Source organism: Polypterus senegalus, chromosome 6 (genome assembly GCF_016835505.1).
Source record: "Polypterus senegalus isolate Bchr_013 chromosome 6, ASM1683550v1, whole genome shotgun sequence".
Lineage (NCBI taxonomy): Eukaryota > Metazoa > Chordata > Cladistia > Polypteriformes > Polypteridae > Polypterus > Polypterus senegalus.
Genome location: NC_053159.1, coordinates 116,328,622 through 116,354,456, shown reverse-complemented (window position 1 = coordinate 116,354,456; position 25,835 = coordinate 116,328,622). Strand labels below are relative to the sequence as shown.

Here is a 25,835-nt window from a genome sequence, read left to right as displayed (position 1 = left end):
CAATAATTAAAAGCAGCTTTAAGCAAAAAAGTTTAAAAGGATTATCTTAGAAATTAAAAGCTTATCAGTGGATCACAGATTTTCAGCCACAGTATTGTACAGCTTAGGGCCATAACTACTAGAGTATTATATGATGATTTAAGACACCTAGACTGGTTGTGACCAACAATTAATGCCCTAAGACAGAAAGGACCAAAGCCATATAAGCAATTTAAAAAACAGAATTTTAAAATCATCTGTGAACGTGCCTGGTAACCAGTGAAGGGATTGGGACGCATAAACCACAAATCAATCAAAAGCAATTATAAAAAAAAAACAAACAAATAAGTCATTTTTCAATTTGTCTACACTTTCATTAAAATATTGAATTTGAACAATGTAAAGACTTATTATTAGGTAGTGGAGGTTCACAGCATTCTAATGATATATAGTTGTCTATGACTGGCCATTTGTACTACATGTCACAGATGTGGGTAAACAACAACAAATATTTGCTTATGTAACAGCTCATCACTTTGCACCATTATGCAGAAAGCCAGATTCAGATTCCAAGCAAAGTTTTCACATTGACATTGACATGTTAGATTAAGATCTCAAGATGCTGGTCTGCTTATGATTCCAAGGAGGTCGTGCTTTTAGTTATAGGGCCCCTAAACTGTGGAATGGTCTGCCTGCTACTATAAGAGATGCCCCTTCGGTCTCAGCTTTTAAATTCCGGCTAAAGGCTCACTACTTCAGTTCAGCATATCCTGACTAGAGATACTGATTAACTGTATAGACTGCATCTCTGTTGTCAGTCATTAGCACTAAAACATAAGTAACATGATAATTATAATTTGATACTAACCCTCACCTATTCTGTTTCTCTTCTCGGCACTCAAATGTGGCACTTGGTGCCATGGCCCACCTATGGTAAAGTCATCCCTGCTGGAGGATCGCTGGAATCATGGGAAAGAGAGGTCCTTTCATCGGATTGGCTGGCCCAGCACTGTTTAAGCTGTGAAATGGCCAAAATGGGGGAGGAAGCTTGATGGATGAGGTCTCCAGGACTCTAAACAAATCCAAATCATATTATGTGATGTAATCCACTGTTAAATTCTGCCACGTACTTCTAAAATTTTTATTTTTATACTGTATTGAGGATTTGTTCTGTTCTGTGTATTGTATTGTATTGACCCCATTCTTTTTGACACCCACTGCACATCCAACCTACCTGGAAAGGGGTCTATCTTTGAACTGCCTTTCCCGAGGTTTCTTCCATTTTTCCCCCCTACTGGGGTTTTTTTGGGAGTTTTTCCTTGTCTTCTTAGAGAGTCAAGGCTGGGGGGCTGTCAAGAGGCGAGGCCTGTTAAAGCCCATTGCGGCACTCCTTGTGTGATTTTGGGCTATACAATACAATATAATACAAAAATAAATTGTATTGCATTGTATGTTTGAGGACTCAAAGCTCCACCTAATATGCAAGTACTGCCTAATATGATAATGAGGCTTCACGGTGTGCAGTTTTACAGTTCAAGTATCATGGTTCAGCTGCTTCACATTCTCCCTATGTTAGTTTTCTGATTAGTGCTCTTTCAGTCTCTACTTGGGAGTGCAGGAAATGTTTAGTGTATTGATGAATATTTATGCTTCTCGAAGTTTCATGCAAGGACCCATGATCGAATGCCAATGCATCATGTTATTTGCTTTCCAGCATACTGGGGGGTTTGTTGGTTAGGAATGATAGAGGAGAATAAATAAATACACAAACAAACCCATACACCATACCCAACCACAACCTAGTGTCAGCTAACTTGTTCATGATATAATCCAGCCCCCACCCCCTACCCCACTGCAGAGATAGATAGCACCACAAAGCATTTAGCCCATTTCTAATTGTGCTTGGCTCCCCCACCAACAGAACCTAGCCAACCTCAAAACAGGAAGGGAGAAACACGTGCAATTACAAAAGGAAAATAAAATCTAATAGTGGCCAGGAAGGCCGAAGGGCGTGTGATTAGAAATGGAATAAAAAGTCTCACAAGACTGTGTGTTTGTCTCCCTCTGGTGGCATTACAGTAGGATTGTCAGGTTATACTGCAAACAAGACTAATATGGTTGCAAGTCGGCAACAACCTCTTGCAATTCAAAAGTGAAACAGAAACATGGATTTAGGTGTATATGTCTGCAGGACTAGCTATGTACTCGGGGCAGCTCATTTTCTGCCCTGTGCCCAGGGCTAACAGCAAAGCCATTAACCCCAATCCCACAACTGGGCACTGGAAGAAGCTGGAATGACATAATATGTATTTACTTTGTTTATCTGAAAAGTGAAATACAAAGAAAAATAAACTACACTGTACTTCTGTAGGGCGATTGCAACAGGTTGCAGGAAGAGACAGGTGAATTAGAGCACAACAAAAACCCAAAAAAACACAATACTTATTTTCAAGAGATTCTTTAGGTGCAAGAGACTAAATATTTCTACAAAGGGAGAATAGGTTTCCAAACAGGGGAACACCTTGTTCCAAACAGTATAGCTTTATAATGCTACTGGATATGACATCTACACGTGGTACAATGAGAGCCAACAGATTGGTGTATAAAATAAACTTGCTTGCAGTGTTGTGCATAATAAAATGTCTTATGATATATTGTAAAATCTAAAGGTTTTCTCTAAATAACTAAAGCACAGAATTTGCTTTACTTAGCTAATGCTGGTGTAAACAAAGGTTTTCCATCACTTTCTAAAAAGTGTTGCGCTTACTGCTCTTCAGCCATTCACATCTCCTTTATTATAATAAAAAGTATAATGCGGTTTATTTTTGCATATATAATTTAGGTGTAATAGTGCCAAAAATCCCTTTAGGGGTTAAAATGAAATTAAATGTCAAAAATGACTCTTAATTTTACAACAGGTTTTTCTTCCCATTAAAAGCGTGTATTTTTGGCATTTGAGATCCCTTCCCTATCTATAACAACTTCGGCCTTATTAGTATTTACCCAAGAAATGCAGAGATATCCAACCATTTATGGCCTTAACACACAGAAAGAACTAAGTGAATATTTAGTGTTTGGAACAGGTATAGTTGACTGTCATTAACCTAATAGTAGAAGAAAATATTGAAACTTTCAAAATACTAGCTGGCAGAAGCATAAAGGATTAAACAAAGGCTGTAGAATGGAACCCCATTGACTACCACAGCATGACAAGTAATGCATAGACAGGACCCGAAACAATGCAAGACTTACCAAAAAAGACCAACCTACTTTTAAAAACTGTTCATGAAAAATACTGTGATCAACAGTAACAAAAGCTGCACTAGGATCTAGCAAGACTAAAACAGAAATAAAGATAATTTAGTACCTCCAAAAAAGCTTTCCTAAAATTATGGTATGGCATAAACCCAAACTGACATTTTTAATGAGAGGGTTTTTTTCCCTGTACTTTAATTCGTTAATAGAATAGCTAGAGCCAAAAAGAGGTTGTAAAGAAGCCTGTAACTGTATAAAACTGAGGGGTTAAGATTACTCTTTAGTAGAGGATTAATAATGACGATTTTTACATATTTAATGGAAAACTCTCCAGTTTCAGCCACTAGATGTCAATATACAGAATGTTTATGGAAAAGGCACTAAAGACAAAGAACAAGCTAGTTGGCAACAGGTCAAGAGAACAATTGGACAAATTTAAAATTGTGATCATTTAACTGTGTGCCAGAGTAATAATAACTGCAGAAGTGCAAAATCTATTCATACGATCCACACCTATAGAACAGATGGAATGGAGGCTAGAGTATTCATTATATTGTCAACAAAAGATGTAAATTGGTCACAATTATCATTTGAAAGATCCTTCATCATAGTTGTAGTGGGGGTGGAGTTTGTGTATACCAATTTGGATTTTCTTTAAAATTGTTAAATGAAACAAAAAGGACTACTAAGCTTTGTGTCACCTCTCTCTCCTGTATTTGAAGGTTACGCTTATAAACATCATAGTGAATTATACGTTTAGATAACCTCCACTTTCAGCTCTCCTACATTGTCTTAATTATTAATCATAGTAGAAAAACTTCAGGGTGTGCTTACCTTTAGCTTTATTATAATCTTTATATAAGAGAGTTTTGGAAAAGGAGAAGAGTTTGAAAGAGACACCATAATGATTGAAGACAGGCAAGTCTAATATGCATATTGCATTTTATATACAACCCAGGTGAAAGGAGCAAATCAAGAATATGGCCTTGTCTGTGAATAGAAATTAACACATGCCATTTTAAGTTGAAAGAAACAAATTCTTAAAGCAACTACTAAAATTAATCAGAAGTAGGGCTGGGCAATATGGAAAAAAATTTTAACACCAATAATTTTTTTTTATCATACCAGTGGATATCTATACAAATCAAATCACTATTTCTGTCCAGTTTAAAGGTTCCCTTTTACTCCTAAGTGAGATGTGAAGATATCATAAGGTTAAATTTGGTTTAAACAACATTTATTTTCTGTCAGAAGTAGAACATGACAAAATGGACTGTATAACGTTATACAGCTATTTAATAAATAAAATTGGTATATATAAATAAAATAAACTGAAATCTTAACTGTGACCAGTCAAAAGCTTTCAAATTTTACAGGAGAACACACTACAATTGTTGGTCAACTCCAAATAAAATAAAATCTTAATACTAAAATGTTAAATTAAGTTTTACAGGAAAACACAAAGGGAATTCTTTAGTCAGTTCCTAATAAATAAAGTAGGTATTAATACAAAATAAATTCTCAAAAAACACACCATAAACTACATTATATACTGTATCATTTCCTTTGTATAGATTCATGCGGTTTTAAATGGTTGGCAAATAAACCAATGAATAAATGGGCAAAAATAGATAAACTTTCTGTAGATATGCCCAGTACAAAAATCAAGCAGCTTTCAAATGAAAACAAAAATTGAATTATTTGCTCAATTGTTATCAGCTTGGTTGTGTCTGGGACTGTAAAGTTTTGCATTGTGCATACTCTAAAGCAGGGGTGAGCAAAGTCAGTCCTGGAGGGCTACAGTGGCTGCAGATTTTTGTTCTAACCCAGTTGCTTAATTAGAAAATAAGCCTTGCCATTAATTTAATTTCATGACTTGTTAGTACTTTAAGTCTGCCATGTCCAGTCATTCTCATATCCTAGATTTTTTTTCCTTTCTAAAAGGTATCGCTCAAATTATTTGAAGTCTAAAATTGAGGAGTAAGTCTCGCCCTTTACTTTTTTCTCTTCACTTTCCTTCTAGGTATTTAATTAAACCAAATAGTGCACATTAAATACACACAGGTGTAAATGGAAACAAATTAAATGGAGAAATGCTAGTTTTTTTTGTCATTTGCATTTTATTGCTAATAAGGAGCAATTAAAAACCAATAATACAGCTGTTTAAGACTAAAATAGGCAATAAGGGTTCAAAATCTTAATAAGCGAGACAACTAAAATGAAACAGAAATGTTACTTGAGCAATAAGTGCTTCTGATTAACTAACCGGGTTAGAACAAAAACCTGCAGCCACTGTGGCCATCCAAGAACAACTTTGCCCACCCCTGCTCTAAAGGATGGAACACCACAATTTGCAGTGCATGCTACTCTTGCTTCGCTAGGATTGTTTTAATGGGTTTTTCTAAAATAGCAATTCCATAGGCTATAAATATCCTAGTATACTAGTTTACACTGTGGTGTACCATGGTTTCCATAATATTCCGGCTCTTGGTATTGAAGAATTTATGAATGATGGCCACTGTGCCTACCTGCTGCATTATTATTAGGAACAAACTTCAATTTGAGACTTTCCACAGTTTTGCAATTTATTTTGTACCTGGCCACAACGGAAGAGTGCCTTGGCATTGTGGGCGTCAATAGTTAAAGCCATTTTTCCATAATGCAATGCTTTGGCAGGGCAAATTAATCGCAGGTAAGTAACTGATAAGTTCAAAAACAGGAGAAGCTTCCGCCTGTCAGCTTTATGCCTCTCCAATTCACAGCAAATCTTATGGTCCATTAAAACAGTAACAGCCTGTGAAAGAGAAAATAAACATAAGGGTTAATAAAGTAGAGCCTGGTTTACTGAACTAACAGTTCAATTCAGAGGAAAAAAAAGCATTTTGTGAATGTTATAGTAAATGATTACTAGGGTTTTGGGGGGAAAAAACCCACACACACACCAACCTTCACAAAACACTAATTACACTCTTCAAATTACACTTCTGTATAATAGTAACCATCTCAGGTATGCAATGTAAGAAACACATACAACACTCCCACAGGAAAAAAGTCAAGAGTCACCAATTAACCTAACCTATTGTACAGCAGTAACAGCACATACAAACTGAGAACATGTAAACTTCACATAGACATTAACAGGGCACAAGATTCAAATCCAGAATTCTTAATTCATAAGATTACAAACAGTATAATCCAGATGGACCCAAGATACCACAAAATTCAAATGACGCAGCATGCTATTAGAACCTGCTTGTATCTATACTTGGCATCTTCATAATTCTTGTTCTTGAAGAGATTATTTCCAAATAATCGTTGCACATCTATCACTTTTAGCATCTTGCTGAAGGGTACATTCTGCTGTTCATCCTAAAAAAAGGGGAAAAAAAAAAAAATCAAGAAACTTAACTTTTCAGAATCATGACAGATTTGAGAGATACAGGCTGAACAATTATCCAGGTTATGAAATAACAATCAGGCACAAAAATACACAGTGCTTCCCAGAGCCACAAGAATCTTGTGGTACTCTGAAGCCTAATGGTCATTAGAAGGGATACAAAATGAAACTACTTCTAACTGTCCCTCAAAGCCTGACCTCTCCTTCACATAATTAGATGTGGCTACCAGATTTCAGAGGTCTCACCTGGCTCAGGTCAAAAAATTCATCAACCTCTGCAGAGTCCAGGAATTCTAGCAGGTGGACCTCAAAAAGCAGAGTGGCACTGGGGGGAATAACTGGTGGACATCCTAGTTCTCCATATGCATACTTAGGATGGAACAGGAAACGGGAAAATTCACCCTGCTTCATGGATAGCAGGGCAATCTGTAAACCCAATAATGTGATATCTGGAAGATTTAAAATATTAAATATTAACCTCCTTTGTATAATATTAAGACTGAGCTACAGTAATCAAAGTGCCTCCCATTTTACAAATGATTTACTAGGAATTTTCAAAGCCCTTGTGCAACTAGGCCTGAATATGCCCTTTATAAAATGTACTAATTTATATAAGTAATAAACTGAAATTGGACAAAATCAAATTCTCTCTTAGAGGATATGTTGAAAACTTTTAAAACCTGGCAGGATCTAATCAATTATATTTTAGAATAAGCACTTACATTGGGGAGAAAGACTCCTTTCCCTCTATACTACTCTCAAAAGTTTTACTCTGGCTCTTAGCCTTCCTCACTTTCTCATGGGTGGGGGGCTGAATTGAATTTAGTTTTGTCAAGTTTCACTTGATTGTACAGAATATTACATGTTTTTAATAAATGTAATAAAAGTAAAAATAAATAAACTAAGAACACTCTGCAAGATATGCAGAACTCAGGCACTCTTTCTCCCTAGAATTATTAAAAAAATAAAATAAAATAAAATAAAATGCATTTCACAGAATATTATATAATCCAGGGGTATGAAAGAAAAAATGTGACTGTTACTGGAATTGCTCATCAAAATTTGCTGCCTGCTTAGCTTTTGCTCATTATTCAAGAATACTCTCTACAAGGATCCCGGGAACCAGGTTGTTAACCTAGTTGTAGTTGTAACAGAATAGACTTGCAAATACAACATTCGCAATAAAATAGATTAATTTTCTTATGCAATACAAGTACCTTTCTTAAAACAACCATATGCACAATTTATGAATGCATTTATGTTAATTCACTCACAGTAGTTATACAAATAAAGGATAAGTTCAGTATTTTTTAAATTGAAGTTATTTCTTCACTTATATGCTATATATGCATTTGCCATATGAAATTATGTTCTAAAGTTAATTGCTAAAAACACCACACTATCTTGCCAGCACTGGCCCTTTACATGGTAGTCCACGGGGCAAGGAGGAAAGGCTTACAAACTTACCAAATACATCAATTTTTGAAGCCAATGCAGTTGTACAGTATTGATTGACCAGGAATATGCGCTATTTAAATATTAATTGTGTTATCACAAACGTGTCACAAACACGCAAGGTATGTATCAATACTAAGTAGCTGTCTTGGCTTGAAAAATTGATGCATTTGGCAAGATTCTAAGCTTTTAATCAGTGTTCCATACATTCCATCGTAAAGCGCCAGATCAGGCAAGATACTTTTAAATTTTAAAGAAAGCACTTAACTTTAGAACACAAGATTAATAGGAAATGTACCATGTTTGAGGAATACCAAACTTACCCTTTAACCTTAAAATTGGTTAATTCACTTATGCAAACAGCATAAAAAACTATATATTTTTTAAAGAGGTTTGCAGGCTTTATCTGCAATTTGTCTGTGCTGTCCACTGCAACTCACCTTCTCCAAGCTTCATCATTCTGGGTTTCTTCATATTAACGTTAGTAGTGAAAGGCTGATCAGAGTACTCCAAAAACCCTGAGAATAAAACTTCAGAAACATTGTTAGCATTAGAAGTCCCTGAAAACAAGAAAAGGCTATTTATGTCACATTCTACATTTAAAATGTCAATCGTACATCAGTTTATTCATTTATATGATAGGGGTTCCTAAACTCTTTTCTGGTAAACTGTCAATTGCTAAAAAAAAAAAAAAAGCAATTTAAGGACAAGGACATTATTCTCTGTTATTTCAGCAGAAACCTTAAAGAAGTAAATCAAAAATGTGTTTAAATGGAAGAGCTAAACACTTTTCTTTGAACGAAGAGCCATATACAACAACATTATATACACACACAAAAACTTGTTACAAAAGGTTTCTCTCTACAGGCCTCCTTATTGAGAATGGTGTCTGTTCACCATTAGATAAAAGGCAGGGAGGGAAGAAAAGACCCAGAATCAAAACCCAACACTACAGCTTTCTTATACCTAGTGCTAAAATTAAACAAGCTAAAACATTCTGATTTTACAGTTAACTAAAACCAGCAACCATACTACACTGAAATGTGCCTCTAATGCCATATGCTGAAAGAAAGGAAAACTGCATTAATTTAACAAAAATGCTTAATCAAAATTTGCAAACTGGCAAGTTAGTTGAAATGGAGTCTGAAAGAATTTCACAAGTATTGTTAGAGTGCTAAAAGTAGCAGTCAAAGTTTGAGATGTTAATAAAATCTTGATTTTTATGAAACTAACAAATTATCATAAAATTAAGCACCAAATACTGTAAGATGCTGTATCACTCAGTTTTCTAGATATAAAAAGAAAAGGAAAGATTCAATATTCAAATCAAAATTTCAGAAAGAAAAAAAAAAAAAAGGCCTTTCTTGAGGAAATCACCATTATCATGAGCCAACAAATAGCAGTAAAATCATATTTAAGCCCAGAACTCTGCTCACCCGACACAGATGCATTTCTTGGAACCATCTCCCCTGTGCCATCTTTTAGAAGCTTTTTCAAGACCCCACCATCACCACTAATGTCTTGCATCTGGCAAGCAAGGCGCTGGTATGGACTCTAGGATTAAAATATCAAGAGTAACTAAATATAGTTAAATACCAGTCACACTCTGAATCCGGGTACTTAAATAAAAATCACAAGTTGTTACTTTTATCCATTTCTTTCAATTAGACTAATCTGAGTTGCAGAAGCCTAACACTTACCTAGCTCCCAACTTGTAGATGTGATATAAAAAGAAAAAAAGTTTAAAATTAAGTGAATATTTAACCAACTTACTGTGCCCATTGTGGGGAGAGAAGGAAAAAAATACTTGCAAAAGCAAGAATAACTCAAGAGGTAGACCTGCTGGCAAAGATGCTCCCATAGAATACTGGCTCGAATTCTTAATCAGTACATTTCAGCATTTGATTATTTAGCTTCACAACACAGTAACTCCATACTGATGCAATACTGCATATCTGCTGAGTTTCATGGTATCATATTACTATATATACAGTATCAAGTCAAAAATACTGTTCTTTTACTGTCCCATTATTGCAGAATTTATCACTCAAATGAATTCAAACATACTGCAGAGCCATTAAGATGTCCTTATAAAATAAGTAAACATACTGCACTGCATGGCTATGTGGACACGGTCCTGTTGCCCATAACACAAGGCCTCCCAAATTGAAGCAACTGAACGAAGTCTAAAGAACACCCTTTAGCAAAAGGGAGATTACCTTATTAAATTTACTCCTTTCTGTAATCTGCATTGCAAAGTGAAAATAAATTCTGGAAGGGCAAATAAACTTTCTGCAGAATGCAATAGTGGTCAATAAATGTTAGTCAATGCCTAGCTACCCTAAATTTCATTATTCTGTTCAGAAATAGTCCAATTTTAGAGATCAACATTTAAATGTAGCTACTTTTTGTGTTCCTCAAACTACTACTTTATCAGTTTCTGTTACACTGCAAGTTACCTGTTGCACCTGCCCTTTCTGACTGGATGAGACATGTGATAAAAGTTTCTCCACCTTCCCAAAAAAACACACCTTCTCTTTCAGTGGCTCAACTTCACAACTTTACTCTGTTTAACACCTCTTCCTAAACCTTTTTAATAGTTATGTTAGGCCATTGAAGACTATGTCCTCCGGCAGTCATTCGTCTTCTTTTTCCTTCCATTTCATTACACAACTTGACTATTGACTTCAGGAAGGCCCATGCTGAACACACTACAATATCTCTCAACAGCTCTGCAGTAAATTTGTAAAGAGCACCAAATTCCTTGGCATGCACCTGGCAGTTGACCTCACTTGGTCAATTAACACCACCTCTATAGCCAAGGCACTGCTGCATCTCCACATTCTTTGGCGGCCGAGGAAAGCAAGACTACCTTTCCTTATTCTCACCACAATCTACAGGGGTATCAACAGAGTTCTGACCAGCTGCATCACTGTCTGGTTTGGGAACTGATGCGTCTCTGCTCACAAGGTCCTACAGGGCATAGTGCAAACAGCAGAAAAAGATCATTGGGGTCTCTCTGTCTTCCATTTCAGACATCTTTATTAAGCACTGCACCTTCAAAGCCTACAGCATTACGGAGGGTTGCTCCCACCCCTTCCACAGTCTCTTTGTCTCACTTCTAATTAGCAGATTATCTTTTAGGATCCAAATCAGTTTCACCAGGTTTTTCATCAGCTTCTATTGCTTAGCTGGCCAGAATCTGAACTCTGCGTTGCCCCTCTCGCCTCAGATACGCTCTTATGCTCCTAGCAGTTTATTTATATGCAGTACAACTGTTACAGATGTTAATTTTAGTTATATTTATTATAATGAATTGAAAAAGTAAAAAAACACTTACTTATGGTATAGTTTTTCAATTGTCTTGCATTTATGTATATATTGCACCACAGTTCTAGGAAAACATTTTGTGCTACTGTATGCTGCAATATTGTGCATGGATGTCACTTCACTTGACTATTGTATATGGTACTACTTAATGTTGTATTGTTCTCGGTCTAAAAAAATCCAATCAGCTAACTTTAAGGCAAAAGACAGAATGCCAGTGAATGTTGTCTTAAAAGGCGGCTTCAGGAAATTTGAAAGTCCTTGACTGGAGGTATCCTCTTCTAAGCAAAGTATGAACACACTATCTCTGGATCTGATCTTAAAAGACTTTACCTCAACACAGTACAGACGGCAAACTTGCCTATAAGCCGTGTACTCCTATGTGGTCTACATTACTATTTATTCTAAGAACTACTGCTGCTAGAAACCTCAGATTCTTCCAAGAGAAAGAAAGTGCTGACCACTTTGTTATACACACACCCAAGGCTTTCAGATCTGCTGTTTCAACCATAACAGATATATGTATTATTAATACTCATATATACATAATTACACTATTATACAACTTTATTACTATTATGTGATTCTAAATATATTTGCACTATCACATACCTTGTTAATTTGAGCTACTATAAGTACAGTCACTGAAAACTTTTCAGATTTTGTTAATGAAATTTAGTGTATATATACAGTACATCCGGAAAGTATTCAAAGCGCATCACTTTTTCCACATTTTGTTATGTTACAGCCTTATTCCAAAATGGATTAAATTCAGTTTTTTTCCTCAGAATTCTACACAACACCCCATAATGACAACGTGAAAAAAGGTTTTTGCAAATTTATTAAAAATGAAAAAACTGAGAAATCACATGTACATAAGTATTCAGAGCCTTTGCTCAATACTTTGTCAATGCTCCTTTGGCAGCAATTACAGCCTCAAGTCTTTCTGAATATGATGCCACAAGCTTGGCACACCTATCTTTGGCCAGTTTCACCCATTCCTATTTGCAGCACCACTCAAGCTCCATCAGGTTGGATGGGAAGCGTTGGTGCGCAGCCATTTTAAGATCTCTCCAGAGATGTTTAATCAAATTCAATTCTGGGCTCTGAATGGCTCACTCAAGGACAGTCACAGAGTTGTCCTTAGGGTCGTTGTCCTGCTGAAAGATGAACTGTTGCCCCAGTCTGAGGTCAAGAGCGCTCTGAAGCAGGTTTTCATCCAGGATGTCTCTGTACATTGCTTCAGTCATCTTTCCCTTTATCCTGACTAGACTCCCAGTTCCTACCACTGAAAAACATCACCACAGCACGATGCTGCCACCACCATGCTTCACTGTAGGGATGGTATTGGCCTGGTGATGAGCGGTGCCTGGTTTCCTCCAAACATGACACCTGGCATTCACACAAAAAGAGTTCAATCTTTGGTCTCATCAGACCAGAGAATTTTATTTCTCATGGTCTGAGAGTCCTTCAGGCACCTTTTGGCAAACTCCAGGCGGGCTGCCATGTGCCTTTTACTAAGGAGTGGCTTCCGTCTGGCCACTCTACCATACAGGCCTGATTGATGGTTTGCTGCAGAGATGGTTGTCCTTCTGGAAGGTTCTCCTCTTTCCACAGAGGACCTCTGGAGCTCTGACAGAGTGACCATCGGGTTCTTGGTCACCTCCCTGACTAAGGCCCTTCTCCCCCAATCTTTCAGTTTAGATGGCCGGCCAGCTCCAGGAAGAGTCCTGGTGGTTTCTTCCACTTATGGATGATGGAGGCCACTGTGCTCACTGGGACCTTCAAAGCAGCAGAAGTGTTTCTGTAACCTTCCCCTGATTTGTGCCTCGAGACAATCCTGTCTCGGAGGTCTACAGACAATTCCTTTGACTTCATGCTTGGTTTGTGCTCTGAGATGAACTGTCAACTGTGGGACCTTATATAGACAGGTGTGTGCCTTTCCAAATCATGTCCAATCAACTGAATTTACCAAAGGTGGACTCCAATTAAGCTGCAGAAACATCACAAGGATGATCAGGGGAAACAGGATGCACCTGAGCTCAATTTTGAGCTTCATGGCAAAGGCTGTGAATACTTATGTACATGTGCTTTCTCGGTTTTTTTTATTTTTAATAAATTTGAAAAAACCTCAAGTAAACTTTTTTCACGTTGTCATTATGGGGTGTTGTGTGTAGAATTCTGAGGAAAAAAATGAATTTAATCCAATTTGGAATAAGGCTGTAACATAACTAAATTTGGAAAAAGTGATGTGCTGTGAATACTTTCATATATATACACACACACACTCACTATATATATATATATATATATATATATATATATATATATATATATATATATATATATATATATATATAAAAACAGTGGCACGCGGCTAGGGGGCCAGGACACCCAAAAGCACCGGAGCAGACCACGAGGGGGCGACCGCCCTGGTAGCTGTGGGGACCACGGGTACAGAGCTTTGAAGGCCCCAATGCCTGGAGAGCCCTGGACCTCAGCACTTCTGCCACACCAGGAAGTGCCTGGTTTGGGGGGGAAGAGAAGCAGGGACACCCGGAGTGCTTCCTGGGATGCAGCCAACACTTTTGCCACACTGGGGCGTGTCAGTGGAAGATTGCCGAAACACACATGGAGTACATCCGGGGGACTATAAAAGGGGCCACCTACCTTCATTCAAGGCTGGAGTCGGGTGGAAGAGGACAAGGTCTGGAGGAGAGAGAAGGAGGCGGCCTGAAGAAGAGGCATAGTGTGGTGTTGGACTGGACTTTGGGAGATTCTGTGGGTTGTGTGGCACTTATCATTGTAAATATAGTTGTAAATAAATGTGTGGTGGTGAATTTACCACGTCTTCTTGTCTGTGTCCGGGGCTCGTTCCACTATATATACACATATACACACATATATATACACATATACAGTGGTGTGAAAAACTATTTGCCCCCTTCCTGATTTCTTATTCTTTTGCATGTTTGTCACACAAAATGTTTCTGATCATCAAACACATTTAACCATTAGTCAAATATAACATAAGTAAACACAAAAAGCAGTTTCTATATGATGGTTTTTATTATTTAGGGAGAAAAAAAATCCAAACCTACATGGCCCTGTGTGAAAAAGTAATTGCACCCTGAACCTTCTAACTATTTGGTCCACCCTTAGCAGCAATAACTGCAATCAAGCGTTTGCGATAACTTGCAATGAGTCTTTTACAGCGCTCTGGAGGAATTTTGGCCCACTCATCTTTGCAGAATTGTTGTAATTCAGCTTTATTTGATGGTTTTCTAGCATGAACCGCCTTTTTAAGGTCATGCCATAGCATCTCAATTGGATTCAGGTCAGGACTTTGACTAGGCTACTCCAAAGTCTTCATTTTGTTTTTCTTCAGCCATTCAGAGGTGGATTTGCTGGTGTGTTTTGGGTCATTGTCCTGTTGCAGCACCCAAGATCGCTTCAGCTTGAGTTGAAGAACAGATGGCTGGACATTCTCCTTCAGGATTTTTTGGTAGACAGTAGAATTCATGGTTCCATCTATCACAGCAAGCCTTCCAAGTCCTGAAGCAGCAAAGCAACCCCAGACCATCACACTACCACCACCATATTTTACTGTTGGTATGATGTTCTTTTTCTGAAATGCTGTGTTCCTTTTACGCCAGATGTAACGGGACATTTGCCTTCCAAGAAGTTCAACTTTTGTCTCATCAGTCCACAAGGTATTTTCCCAAAAGTCTTGGCAATCATTGAGATGTTTCTTAGCAAAATTGAGACGAGCCCTAATGTTCTTTTGCTTAACAGTGGTTTGCGTCTTGGAAATCTGCCATGTAGGCCGTTTTTGCCCAGTCTCTTTCTTATGGTGGAGTCGTGAACACTGACCTTAATTGAGGCAAGTGAGGCCTGCAGTTCTTTAGACGTTGTCCTGGGGTCTTTTGTGACCTCTCGGATGAGTCGTCTCTGCGCTCTTGGGGTAATTTTGGTCGGCCGGCCACTCCTGGGAAGGTTCACCACTGTTCCATGTTTTTGCCATTTGTGGATAATGGCTCTCACTGTGGTTCGCTGGAGTCCCAAAGCTTTAGAAATGGCTTTATAACCTTTACCAGACTGATAGATCTCAATTACTTCTGTTCTCATTTGTTCCTGAATTTCTTTGGATCTTGGCATGATGTCTAGCTTTTGAGGTGCTTTTGGTCTACTTCTCTGTGTCAGGCAGCTCCTATTTAAGTGATTTCTTGATTGAAACAGGTGTGACAGTAATCAGGCCTGGGGGTGGCTACGGAAATTGAACTCAGGTGTGATACACCACAGTTAGGTTATTTTTTAACAAGGGGCAATTACTTTTCACACAGGGCCATGTAGGTTTGGATTTTTTCTCCTAAATAATAAAACCATCATTTAAAAACTGCATTTTGTGTTTACTTGTGTTATATCTGAATAATGGTTAAATGTGTTTGATGATCAGAAACATCTTGTGCGACAAACATGCAAAAGAATAAGAAATCAGGAAGGGGGCAAATATTTTTTATCGTAACAACCAATGATTTATACAGGAAATAATGACTATTAACAAGGTTGCCCAAACTTTTGCATCCCATTGTATACACACACACATATATATCACACAGTGGTGTGAAAAACTGTCAGTTAAATATATCATATAGGAGACACACACACTGATATTTTAGAAGTGAAATGAAGTTTATTGGATTTACAGAAAGTGTGCAATAATTGTTCAAACAAAATCAGGCAGGTGCATAAATTTGGGCACCACAAAAAGAAATGAAATCAATATTTAGTAGATCCGCCTTTTGCAGAAATTACAGCCTCTAAACGCTTCCTGTAGGTTCCAATGAGAGTCTGGATTGTGGTTGAAGGTATTTTGGACCATTCCTCTTTACAAAACATCTCTAGTTCATTCAGGTTTGATGGCTTCCGAGCATGGACAGCTCTCTTTAACTCACACCACAGATTTTCAATTATATTCAGGTCTGGGGACTGAGATGGCCATTCCAGAATGTTGTACTTGTTCCTCTGCATGAATGCCTTAGTGGATTTTGAGCAGTGTTTCAGGTCGTTGTCTTGTTGAAAGATCCAGCCCCGGCGCAGCTTCAGCTTTGTCACTGATTCCTGGACATTGGTCTCCAGAATCTGCTGATACTGAGTGGAATCCATGCGTCCCTCAACTTTGACAAGATTCCCAGTCCCTGCACTGGCCACACAGCATGATGGAACCACCACCATATTTTACTGTAGGTAGCAGGTGTTTTTCTTGGAATGCTGTGTTCTTTTTCCTCCATGCATAACGCCCCTTGTTATGCCCAAATAACTCAATTTTAGTTTCATCAGTCCACAGCACCTTATTCCAAAATGAAGCTGGCTTGTCCAAATGTGCTTGAGCATACCTCAAGCAGCTCTGTTTGTGCTGTGGGGGGAGAAAAGACTTCCTCTGCATCACTCTCGCATACAGCATCTCCTTGTGTAAAGTGCGCCGAATGGTTGAGCGATGCACAGTGACTCCATCTGCTGCAAGATGATGTTGTAGGTCTTTGGTGCTGGTCTGTGGGTTGACTCTGACTGTTCTCACCATTCGCTTCTGTCTATCCGAAATCTTTCTTGGTCTGCCACTTGAGCCTTAACTTGAACTGAGCCTGTGGTCTTCCATTTCCTCAATATGTTCCTAACTGTGGAAACAGACAGCTTAAATCTCTGGGACAGCTTTCTGTATCCTTCCCTAAACCATGATGGTGAACAATCTTTGTCTTCAGGTCATTTGAGAGTTGTTTTGTGACCCCCATGTTGCTACTCTTCAGAGAAAATTAAAGGAGGAGGAAACTTACAATTGACCCCCTTAAATACTCTCTCTCATTATAGGATTCACCTGTGTATGTAGGTCAGGGGTCACTGAGCTTATCAAGCCAATTTGAGTTGCAATAATTAGTTCTAAAAGTTTTGGAATCAATAAAATGACAACGGTGCCCAAATTTATGCACCTGCCTGATTTTGTTTGAACAATTATTGCACACTTTCTGTAAATCCAATAAACTTCATTTCACTTCTCAAATATCACTGTGTGTGTCTCCTATATGATATATTTAACTGACATTTTTATCGTAACAACCAATGATTTATACAGGAAAATAATGACTATTAACAAGGTTGCCCAAACTTTTGCATCCCACTGTATGTATATTATATATATATATATATATATATATATATATATATATATATATATCTCAAAAGAATTAAAGGAACACTTTTTAATCAGAGTATAGCATAAAGTCAATGAACCTTATGGGATATTAATCTGGTCAGTTAAATAGCAGAGGGGGTTGTAATCAGTTTCAGCTGCTGTGGTGTTAATGAAATTAACAACAGATGCACTAGAGGGGCAACAATGAGATGACCCCCAAAACAGGAATGGTTTAGCAGGTGGAAGCCACTGACATTTTCCCTCCTCATCTTTTCTGACTGTTTCTTCACTAGTTTTGCATTTGGCTACAGTCAGTATCACTACTGGTAGCATGAGGCGATACCTGGACCCTACAGAGGTTGCACAGGTAGTCCAACTTCTCCAGGATGGCACATCAATACGTGTCATTGCCAGAAGGTTTGCTGTGTTTCCCTGCACAGTCTCAAGGGCATGGAGGAGATTCTAGGAGACAAGCAGTAACTCTAGGAGAGCTGGAGAGGGCCATAGAAGGTCCATAACCCATCAGCAGGACCAGTATCTGCTCCTTTGGGCAAGGAGGAACAGGATGAGCACTGCCAGAGCCCTACAAAATGACCTCCAGCAGGCCACTGATGTGAATGTCTCTGACCAAACAACCAGAAAGACTTCATGAGGGTGACCCAAGGGCCCCATGTCCTCTAATGGGCCCTGAGCTCACTGCCCAGCAGCATGCAGCTCGATTGGCATTTGCTATAGAATACCAGAATTGGCAGATGCACCACTGGTGCCCTGTGCTTTTTACAGATGAGAGCAGGTTCACCCTGAGCACGACTGACAGAAGTGAAAGGGTCTGGAGAAGCAATGGAGAACATTATGCTGCATGTAACATCATTCAGCATGAGCAGTTTGGTGGTGGGTTAATGATTGTCTGGGGAGGCATATCCATGGAGGGTCACACAGACCGCTACAGGCTTGACAAAGGCACCTTGGCTGCCATTAGGTATCAGGATGAAATCCTTGGACCCATTGTCAGACCCTATGCTGGTACAGTGGCTCCTGGTGTACGACAATTCCTGGCCTCATGCGGTGAGAGTATGCAGGCAGTTCCTGGAGGATGAAGGAATTGATACCATTGACTGGCCACCACACTTTCCTGTCCTAAATCCAATAGAACACCTCTGGGACATTATGTTTTGGTCCATCCAGTGCCACCAGGTTGCACCTCAGACTGTCCAGGAGCTCAGTGATGCCCTGGTCCAGATCTGGGAAGAGATCCCCCACAACACCATCTGTCATCCCATTAGAAGCATGCACCGATGTTGTCAGGCATGTATACAAGAACACAGGGGCCATACAAAGTGCTGTGTACAATTTTGAGTTGCTGCAATTAAATTTTGGCAAAATGGACTAGCCTGCCACATAATTTTTTCACTCTGATTTTTGGTGTGTCTTTGAATTCAGGGCTCTGTAGGTTGATCATTTTCATTTCCATCAAACGATGTGGCATCCTTTCGTTCCTAACACATTATCCAGTCTATATCAGTATAGATATCCAGGAGGATTTCTTTTTCCCATTGAGATCGGATGTGTTTTCAAAGTGTTCCTTTAATTTTTTTGAGCAGTTATATATATATATATATATATATATATATATATATATATTATATACACACACACACACACACACACATATAATAATAAAAGGCAAAGCCTTCACTGACTGACTGACTCATCACTAATTCTCCAACTTCCAATGTAGGTAGAAAGCTGAAATTTGGCAGGCTTATTCCTTACAGCTTACTTACAAAAGTTAAGCAGGTTTCATTTCGAAATTCTACACGCAACGGTCGACAATGTCAGCCACGTTGAACTTTCTTATTTATGGCCCCATCTTCACGAAATTTACGTCACTAATTCTACAACTTCCCGTGTAGGTAGAATGTTGAAATTTGGCAGGCCCATTCCTTACAGCTTACTTAGAAAAGTTAAGCAGGTTTCATTTCGAAATTCTACGTGTAACGCTCATAACGATCAACAACGTCCGCCATATTGAACTTTCTTATTCATGGCCCCATCTTCACGAAATTTGGTAGGCGGCTTCCCTGCGCTAACTGAAACTAATGTACATACTTATTTCGGTGGTATGATGCCACTGTCGGCCGCCATATTGAACTTTTCAACAGTCTTTGTTATTTATGGGCCCATCTTCAAGAAATTTGGTACACGGGTTCCCAACGCTAACTGAATCCTACTTACATACATATATACATCCATAGCTTGCAGCTCGGTCACCGTGTGAGGCGGCGTTGGGTCCTCCATCCCAACGCCCCCCCACGTTGTTGGCTGCCTGCCTATATAAGGCCGTCCGTCGCACCAGTCTCTACATTCCCTTCCTTGCTTCGCCACAGGATTCACGTCTCCCTACTGATAACTACAGCCTTTTTGTTTAATCCACGGCTTCTCCGCTGTTTTATTGTTTGTTTATTACAATTATAGTTATTGTATAGGTATTTTACACTTACTTTACATTGCTCAGGTACCCATTTCCTTTATCATTCCAACCCCCATTACTATGTCTATCGAGATGATCACTATCGATCAAAGAACTATCACTTACCTAGTGGTTTCCATGCCCGGAGATACCACCTACCTTTTCCATTCTCTTTGTTACATATTGCACGGCCATATCAGGTGCACTCTTGATATCCGGAGGAACATTGTGTCTTATTAATTGAATGACTGGGACAGGTTCAAGGTGTGGACTGATGACGGTACAGGAGATAATTATACTACACAGGAGCACTATAAGAGTGAAATGCTTAAGCCCTTCACCTATGGTTCTGCATGTGAGTTGATGGCTGCCGCTGAATTGTTCGGTTGTCGCTTTCAAGTGTACCGAAGTGGCCAAATATTTTACACTTTGACAACCACCAATGCCTCTTAAACATCTTAGATTCACAGGTGACGATTTCAGTAGTGGTCACTTTGATGTTTATGAATGTTTAAACTCTCAAAAGCTGGATGTGATTTTATCGCTGAAACCGGTTGTGTGCTTACAACGCTTGACAGATGCCGAATGTCACTTCAATACAACAAATCCTGCAAATACTGTCATAATTGAAACAAACCATGAAACTCAAACCGATTATGACAGCAGCAATCCAAGCTGTGAGATTTGAGACAAGATTACTGTTCACATGGCCAACTGTAGGTTGCATGCTCAAGAGTAAGCTCAGCGCACAGCTTGGTCATGTTACAACCGGAGGGCTGAACTGACAACATGGTATACAAAGAGATCCTTAACAAATAATTATTGCCATATTTTCCCTCAGTTTAAAAAGGTTTAATTTTCTTCTTAATAAAAATTTTAATGCAGTACTTCACCGCTGAGAAGCGCGGGTATTTTGCTAGTATATATATATATATATATATATATATATATATATATATATATATATATATATATATATATATATATATATATATATATATACACATATACATATACACACATATACACACATATACACAACTTTATATAATTATAATTTTAAACTATAACAAACATCTTGTTTATTTAGTTTTTAATATTAAGATCTATATTGAGATAAATATTTAGATTGATCAATACAGTTGTAGCAGTGCTATTATAAGTTAAAACTGGATCTCCCAGCAGTCCCTGCAAAGGCTCCGATTGGTCTTCTGTGTGGGGTGCAGGGGCTGTTGGGGTCAAGGGTGGTCAGAGTGGCTCTGAAAAGGAGGGCGGGCATCAAAAGAAAAAAGAGGTTTTTTTTTTTGCAAGCTGTGTGTTCCGTGTACCTGTCTGTCTGCCTTCTGTTGGATTAACCATACTTAGTCGTGGTGTCCTGGATTGTTTCATTGGTTGCAACAAAAATCTGCAGCCACTATTGGTATCCAGGACAAAAGAACAAAAGAAACCACTGACCTACAGTAAACTATTAGCTAAACTCCCAAGAATTAATATACAATATTTAAACTGCCCTTTTGTCACAATTTTACTTTTTTCTCAATAAGAGGATTGTTTCTATATTTAATGTAACTGCATTCTTAACTAAAACATTATTTAAGTTAACTTGATATATTCTGTATAAAGTGGTAAAACATTAAAAAATCTATAAACGTTCATTACAAAACCAAGAGTATATCACCTTTAAATCATATTTGTTTCCATTGCTCTTATACAAACGAGAGGTAAAAGGAACCTAAATAATAAAGGTTGTAAATGTGTATTCCATGAAATTAAGGTTATTAAAGAAAGTACACATTCTAAATCAGTAATCCTTTAAACCAAAGTAGCACATAGATGTTCATATTAATCTAAGAAAAGATGCCAAAAATTCTAAATTGTTAGAACAATCCATGATGTGCTTCTTTAGTTGAAAATCTTAAAGTGGGAGTTCACATACTGTGCAGTTTTTAAACCACCAGCACAAATAATGAATAGAGAGAAGGTCCATTGTCCTTATTTAATATGTGTATAGACAATATCTGTACATAGACTAACCAAGTAGATTAATGTAAATAGATACAATTCATTAGAAATGAACTGCATTCAAACTCTTTATTATTCTTACAATAGCCAACATTGTTCTTTTTTCTTCCAGTGATATATTAAAAATGCAAAAGTGTTTTATAACCGAGAATCACCTAGTTAAAATAGAAGCATTCAATATGAAAACTGGCGAATATGGTACTCATGCCGATTTCCATACAGAGGTCTAAAGTTAGATTAAATGCATTTAAGATCGGTTTGCTTTTAGCAAATGTGCAGGATCATCCATGACATGCCTGTTCCTTGAAAACACAATCAATGACCATATAGAATTTTTTAAAGGATAGCATAGATGCTTCAGCATTTCCTGGCTACAAATTTGAAGAAAAAAAAAAAAAAAAAGAACACACACATTTTTATGCAATGAGATGAACAATACATTGTAAAGTCAAACCTCTATAGTAAATACATTCCCAGTGTGCAAACTGTTAACATCAATTTGCTTACCTTTTTTTGTAAGGTATAAACAACACATACAATCTTTGAAAGTGTGCTGGGCAGTATACCGGTTCATACCGAAAACCGTTTTTTAAATTTTTGTTATCATATGGATTTTTCTTACACAGCAACACGGTTTAAATTGACAAAACAACATTTGGAAAGTGGCGCACTGGGAAACTGTTTAAGGGGGACATTTTTCACTGCTACACTGCTAAACAAGCACACAATGGAGTACAATACATGCGCTAGTAGAGGTATTGCGCAGTGAAAATGGACAGAGAACATACTGAAACTGTAGCAGACGATAAAGTTGAACATGATGACACAGAAGAACTTTTGCTGGATAAAGGAGTCACGTCTGTTGTCTGGAGATACTTTGGATTTAAACGTCGGATGTGGACCATTATGTTCAAATGCGTGAATACTGTTTCTATACTGCTGGATAATACTGCAAGCCAAGTTGTATTTTTTTCAATACTGTGCAATGTACCTGGGTACTGTGTAATAGTTTGACGACATGTTGACTTTATTCTCGACATTTCGACTTTAATCTCGATGTTTATGAAGAGAATAAAGTAGAAATGTCAACTTTATCCTCGTCATAAGCATCGAGATTAAAGTTGACATGTTGACTTTATTATTATAATTTGTTATTAAAAGTAGAACATCGTAAACTATACTTCATCTTAAAATGAATATTTCATGTACTAGATTTTCTCAAACCCCGTCATAAGTTATGTAGCACATTAAATGCTTTGTGTTGTGTTCCTGGAGCTGTGTTAATCGCTACTGCTTCTTAAACTGACTTCCTCTTCCCCTAAGAGGAGGTGCAGACAGCACACAAAATACATTAATTTCATGATATTCCTGTTCCCTGAACATTAAGAATGCCAAGATAAATATTTGATATAATTTTCATGATAAAATGAATTAAAGCATGTATTAATCATGTTGGGGGCACGGTGGCATGGAGGTTGCACTGCGTCCCGGGTGTTCCCAATTTGAATTTGCATGTTTTTCTGGTGGGTTTACTCAGCGTGCTTCAGTTTCCTTTCAAAGTCATGTAGGATGGCGGGTTTCGTCATGCTAAATTAACCCTGCTAGTTGTATTTATTGCTCGTATTAACCCTGCGATGTGCTGGCGCCACGTTCAGGATTTCCTGTTACCTTGCACCCAATGCTGGCTGGGATGGGTATAATCCTAAATGGACGGCATAATTAAAACATGTATAGCAAAGATTTCTTTTTTTTTTTTTATATTTAAAAGTTCTGAACACTCCGTTGTCTAAGTTTATAACTAGTTCTAATTTCAAAAGGACGTTTATCGTGTGTCGGTTATATGGAGAAAGAAAAAGGAAGGATAGGAAATGGGGGTTTAATACATCAGAAAGGGACAGCACGCATGCAATAAAGAAAGCCCACTCAGAAGAACATCCATTGAATTATGTGTTCATGTCTTCGACCACCAGATCATGAACCCAACAGTTACACAATATTTAAGATAAACCTGTGCATCCATACATCCAGTTTTTTGGAACCTCATCACATCTGCAATTAGGTTCTCTACACTGAACATACACCTGGGGACCTCTTACTGCGAGGGAGCAGCACTACTGCCTCACTACTGTGCATGTTTAATACCTGTTTAAATGCATTTCATCATGAAAAATTATCTTAGCATTCTACATTTTCAGAGAGCAGGAATATAATGAAGTGAATGTATTCTGTGCAGCGATCGCTGCCTCTTAGTGCAAGAAGTCAATTTTAGAAGAGCGTAGCGATTAACAACTGGTTCGGGGAACACTTAAAGCATTTAATGTGCTACATTACTTATAACGGGGTCTGAGAAAATCGAGTGAATTAAACATAGATTTTAGGATGAAATTTAGTTTATGACATTCTACTTTAATGACAAAATAAAACTACGAGAATAAAGTGGAAATGTCGACTTTAATCTCGACATATAGCTTTTTTTTTTCTTCACTGTGGCCCTAATACGATTCTGTAGGCTATACCACAAATAGCATTATAAGTGCAAGTTGCAGTTTTATTATTTATGTATATAGCTTAGCTTGAAGCAAGGTCCATATTAATGTAGTTTGCCTTAATGATGGTTCAGTTGGTAAAGATGTCATCACCAAGTTGCACTTGTTTTATTTGGTGAATAATGTGTAATGCACCTGGGCTTGAAGTCTTGGAATAGTATTATTACTGAAAGTTGCACTATTTATTTTGTTATTATTTATTAGTTTAAATATTACGCAGTTTAATGATGGTAAAGTTGTTTAAAAAGTCACTTTAACATGTCAGTGTACAGAGATTGTTAACATTAACAAAGTGTAGTTGGTTTACAAAAAATATTTACTATTTATTCCTTTTCTAAGACATTATTTAGTCCAATACAACTTTTGACAAGCACCACTGGATATTTTACTAAGTCTAAATGCCTCTTTAGATGGTTGAAAATATGTTGTCAAAATTTTAGTTCAAGTTGTTTGCAAATATTGTTCAATAAAAAGTCTGTATATTTTGACTGCAACTGTCATGCAATGTGATTCCTTCTCTTCATTAGTGCCACCCCCTTGAAAACTATCACTTTATGGGGCCATGTAAACCTGTATTTATGCATGTGTGCACATTAAAATGTTTTTTTGTACAATGTACAATTCTCATGACAGTGGAATAGGTTCTTCTTAGCCAGTAATTGCAGTTTAAATGTGGTTAACATCCACTCATGTATGGGGAAAAAAAAACTGTCCAATACCATGAAACCGGTATAATTTTCAAAAATACCGTGATACTTGTATAGAATTTTGGTCATACCGCCCTGCACTACTGGGAGGTTTACAGAGTATCCCTTTGCACTAAAGTAGTTTTCTGGCCATCACACACTCAAAGGTGCTTTTCTTTTGCTGGTAAGTGAAACTAAGTACCGTAAAATACATTTAACCAAAGTGTTATCAGTTGTTAAGGCTTCTCAAATGTCTTCGATACAATATACTGCACTCGTGCAAATAACAGCACCAAAGTTCATTAGAGGCCAACTGTATAAAATAAGAATCATTCCACAGAATTGTCCTTTTAAATGGAGTTAAAATGTATGACCAGTTGTACAATCTAGTCATTCTTAACAGAATATTAAAATTATGTAAAATGTCTTCAATTCAGGTGACAAGATATCTTGTGAAATAATCTAAACCTGTAAGCATCACCAAGAACAGATCAGCATTGAGAAACCTTTG

At 37.7% G+C, this 25,835-nt stretch overlaps 1 protein-coding gene across 1 annotated transcript in view; it reads right to left on the bottom strand.

Annotated features, from left to right (window-relative positions):
- The window catches only part of fkbp6 (FKBP prolyl isomerase 6), a 45,209-nt gene that overhangs the window by 16,903 nt on the left and 2,471 nt on the right, over positions 1–25,835 (bottom strand). Inside the window, exons 2-6 of the mRNA XM_039755005.1 lie at positions 9,523–9,640; positions 8,527–8,616; positions 6,878–7,080; positions 6,484–6,603; positions 5,831–6,028 (exon numbers count right to left, since the gene is read on the bottom strand). Coding sequence (XP_039610939.1) covers positions 5,831–6,028; positions 6,484–6,603; positions 6,878–7,080; positions 8,527–8,616; positions 9,523–9,640 — 729 coding nt within the window. The remainder of the gene's footprint in view (positions 1–5,830; positions 6,029–6,483; positions 6,604–6,877; positions 7,081–8,526; positions 8,617–9,522; positions 9,641–25,835) is intronic.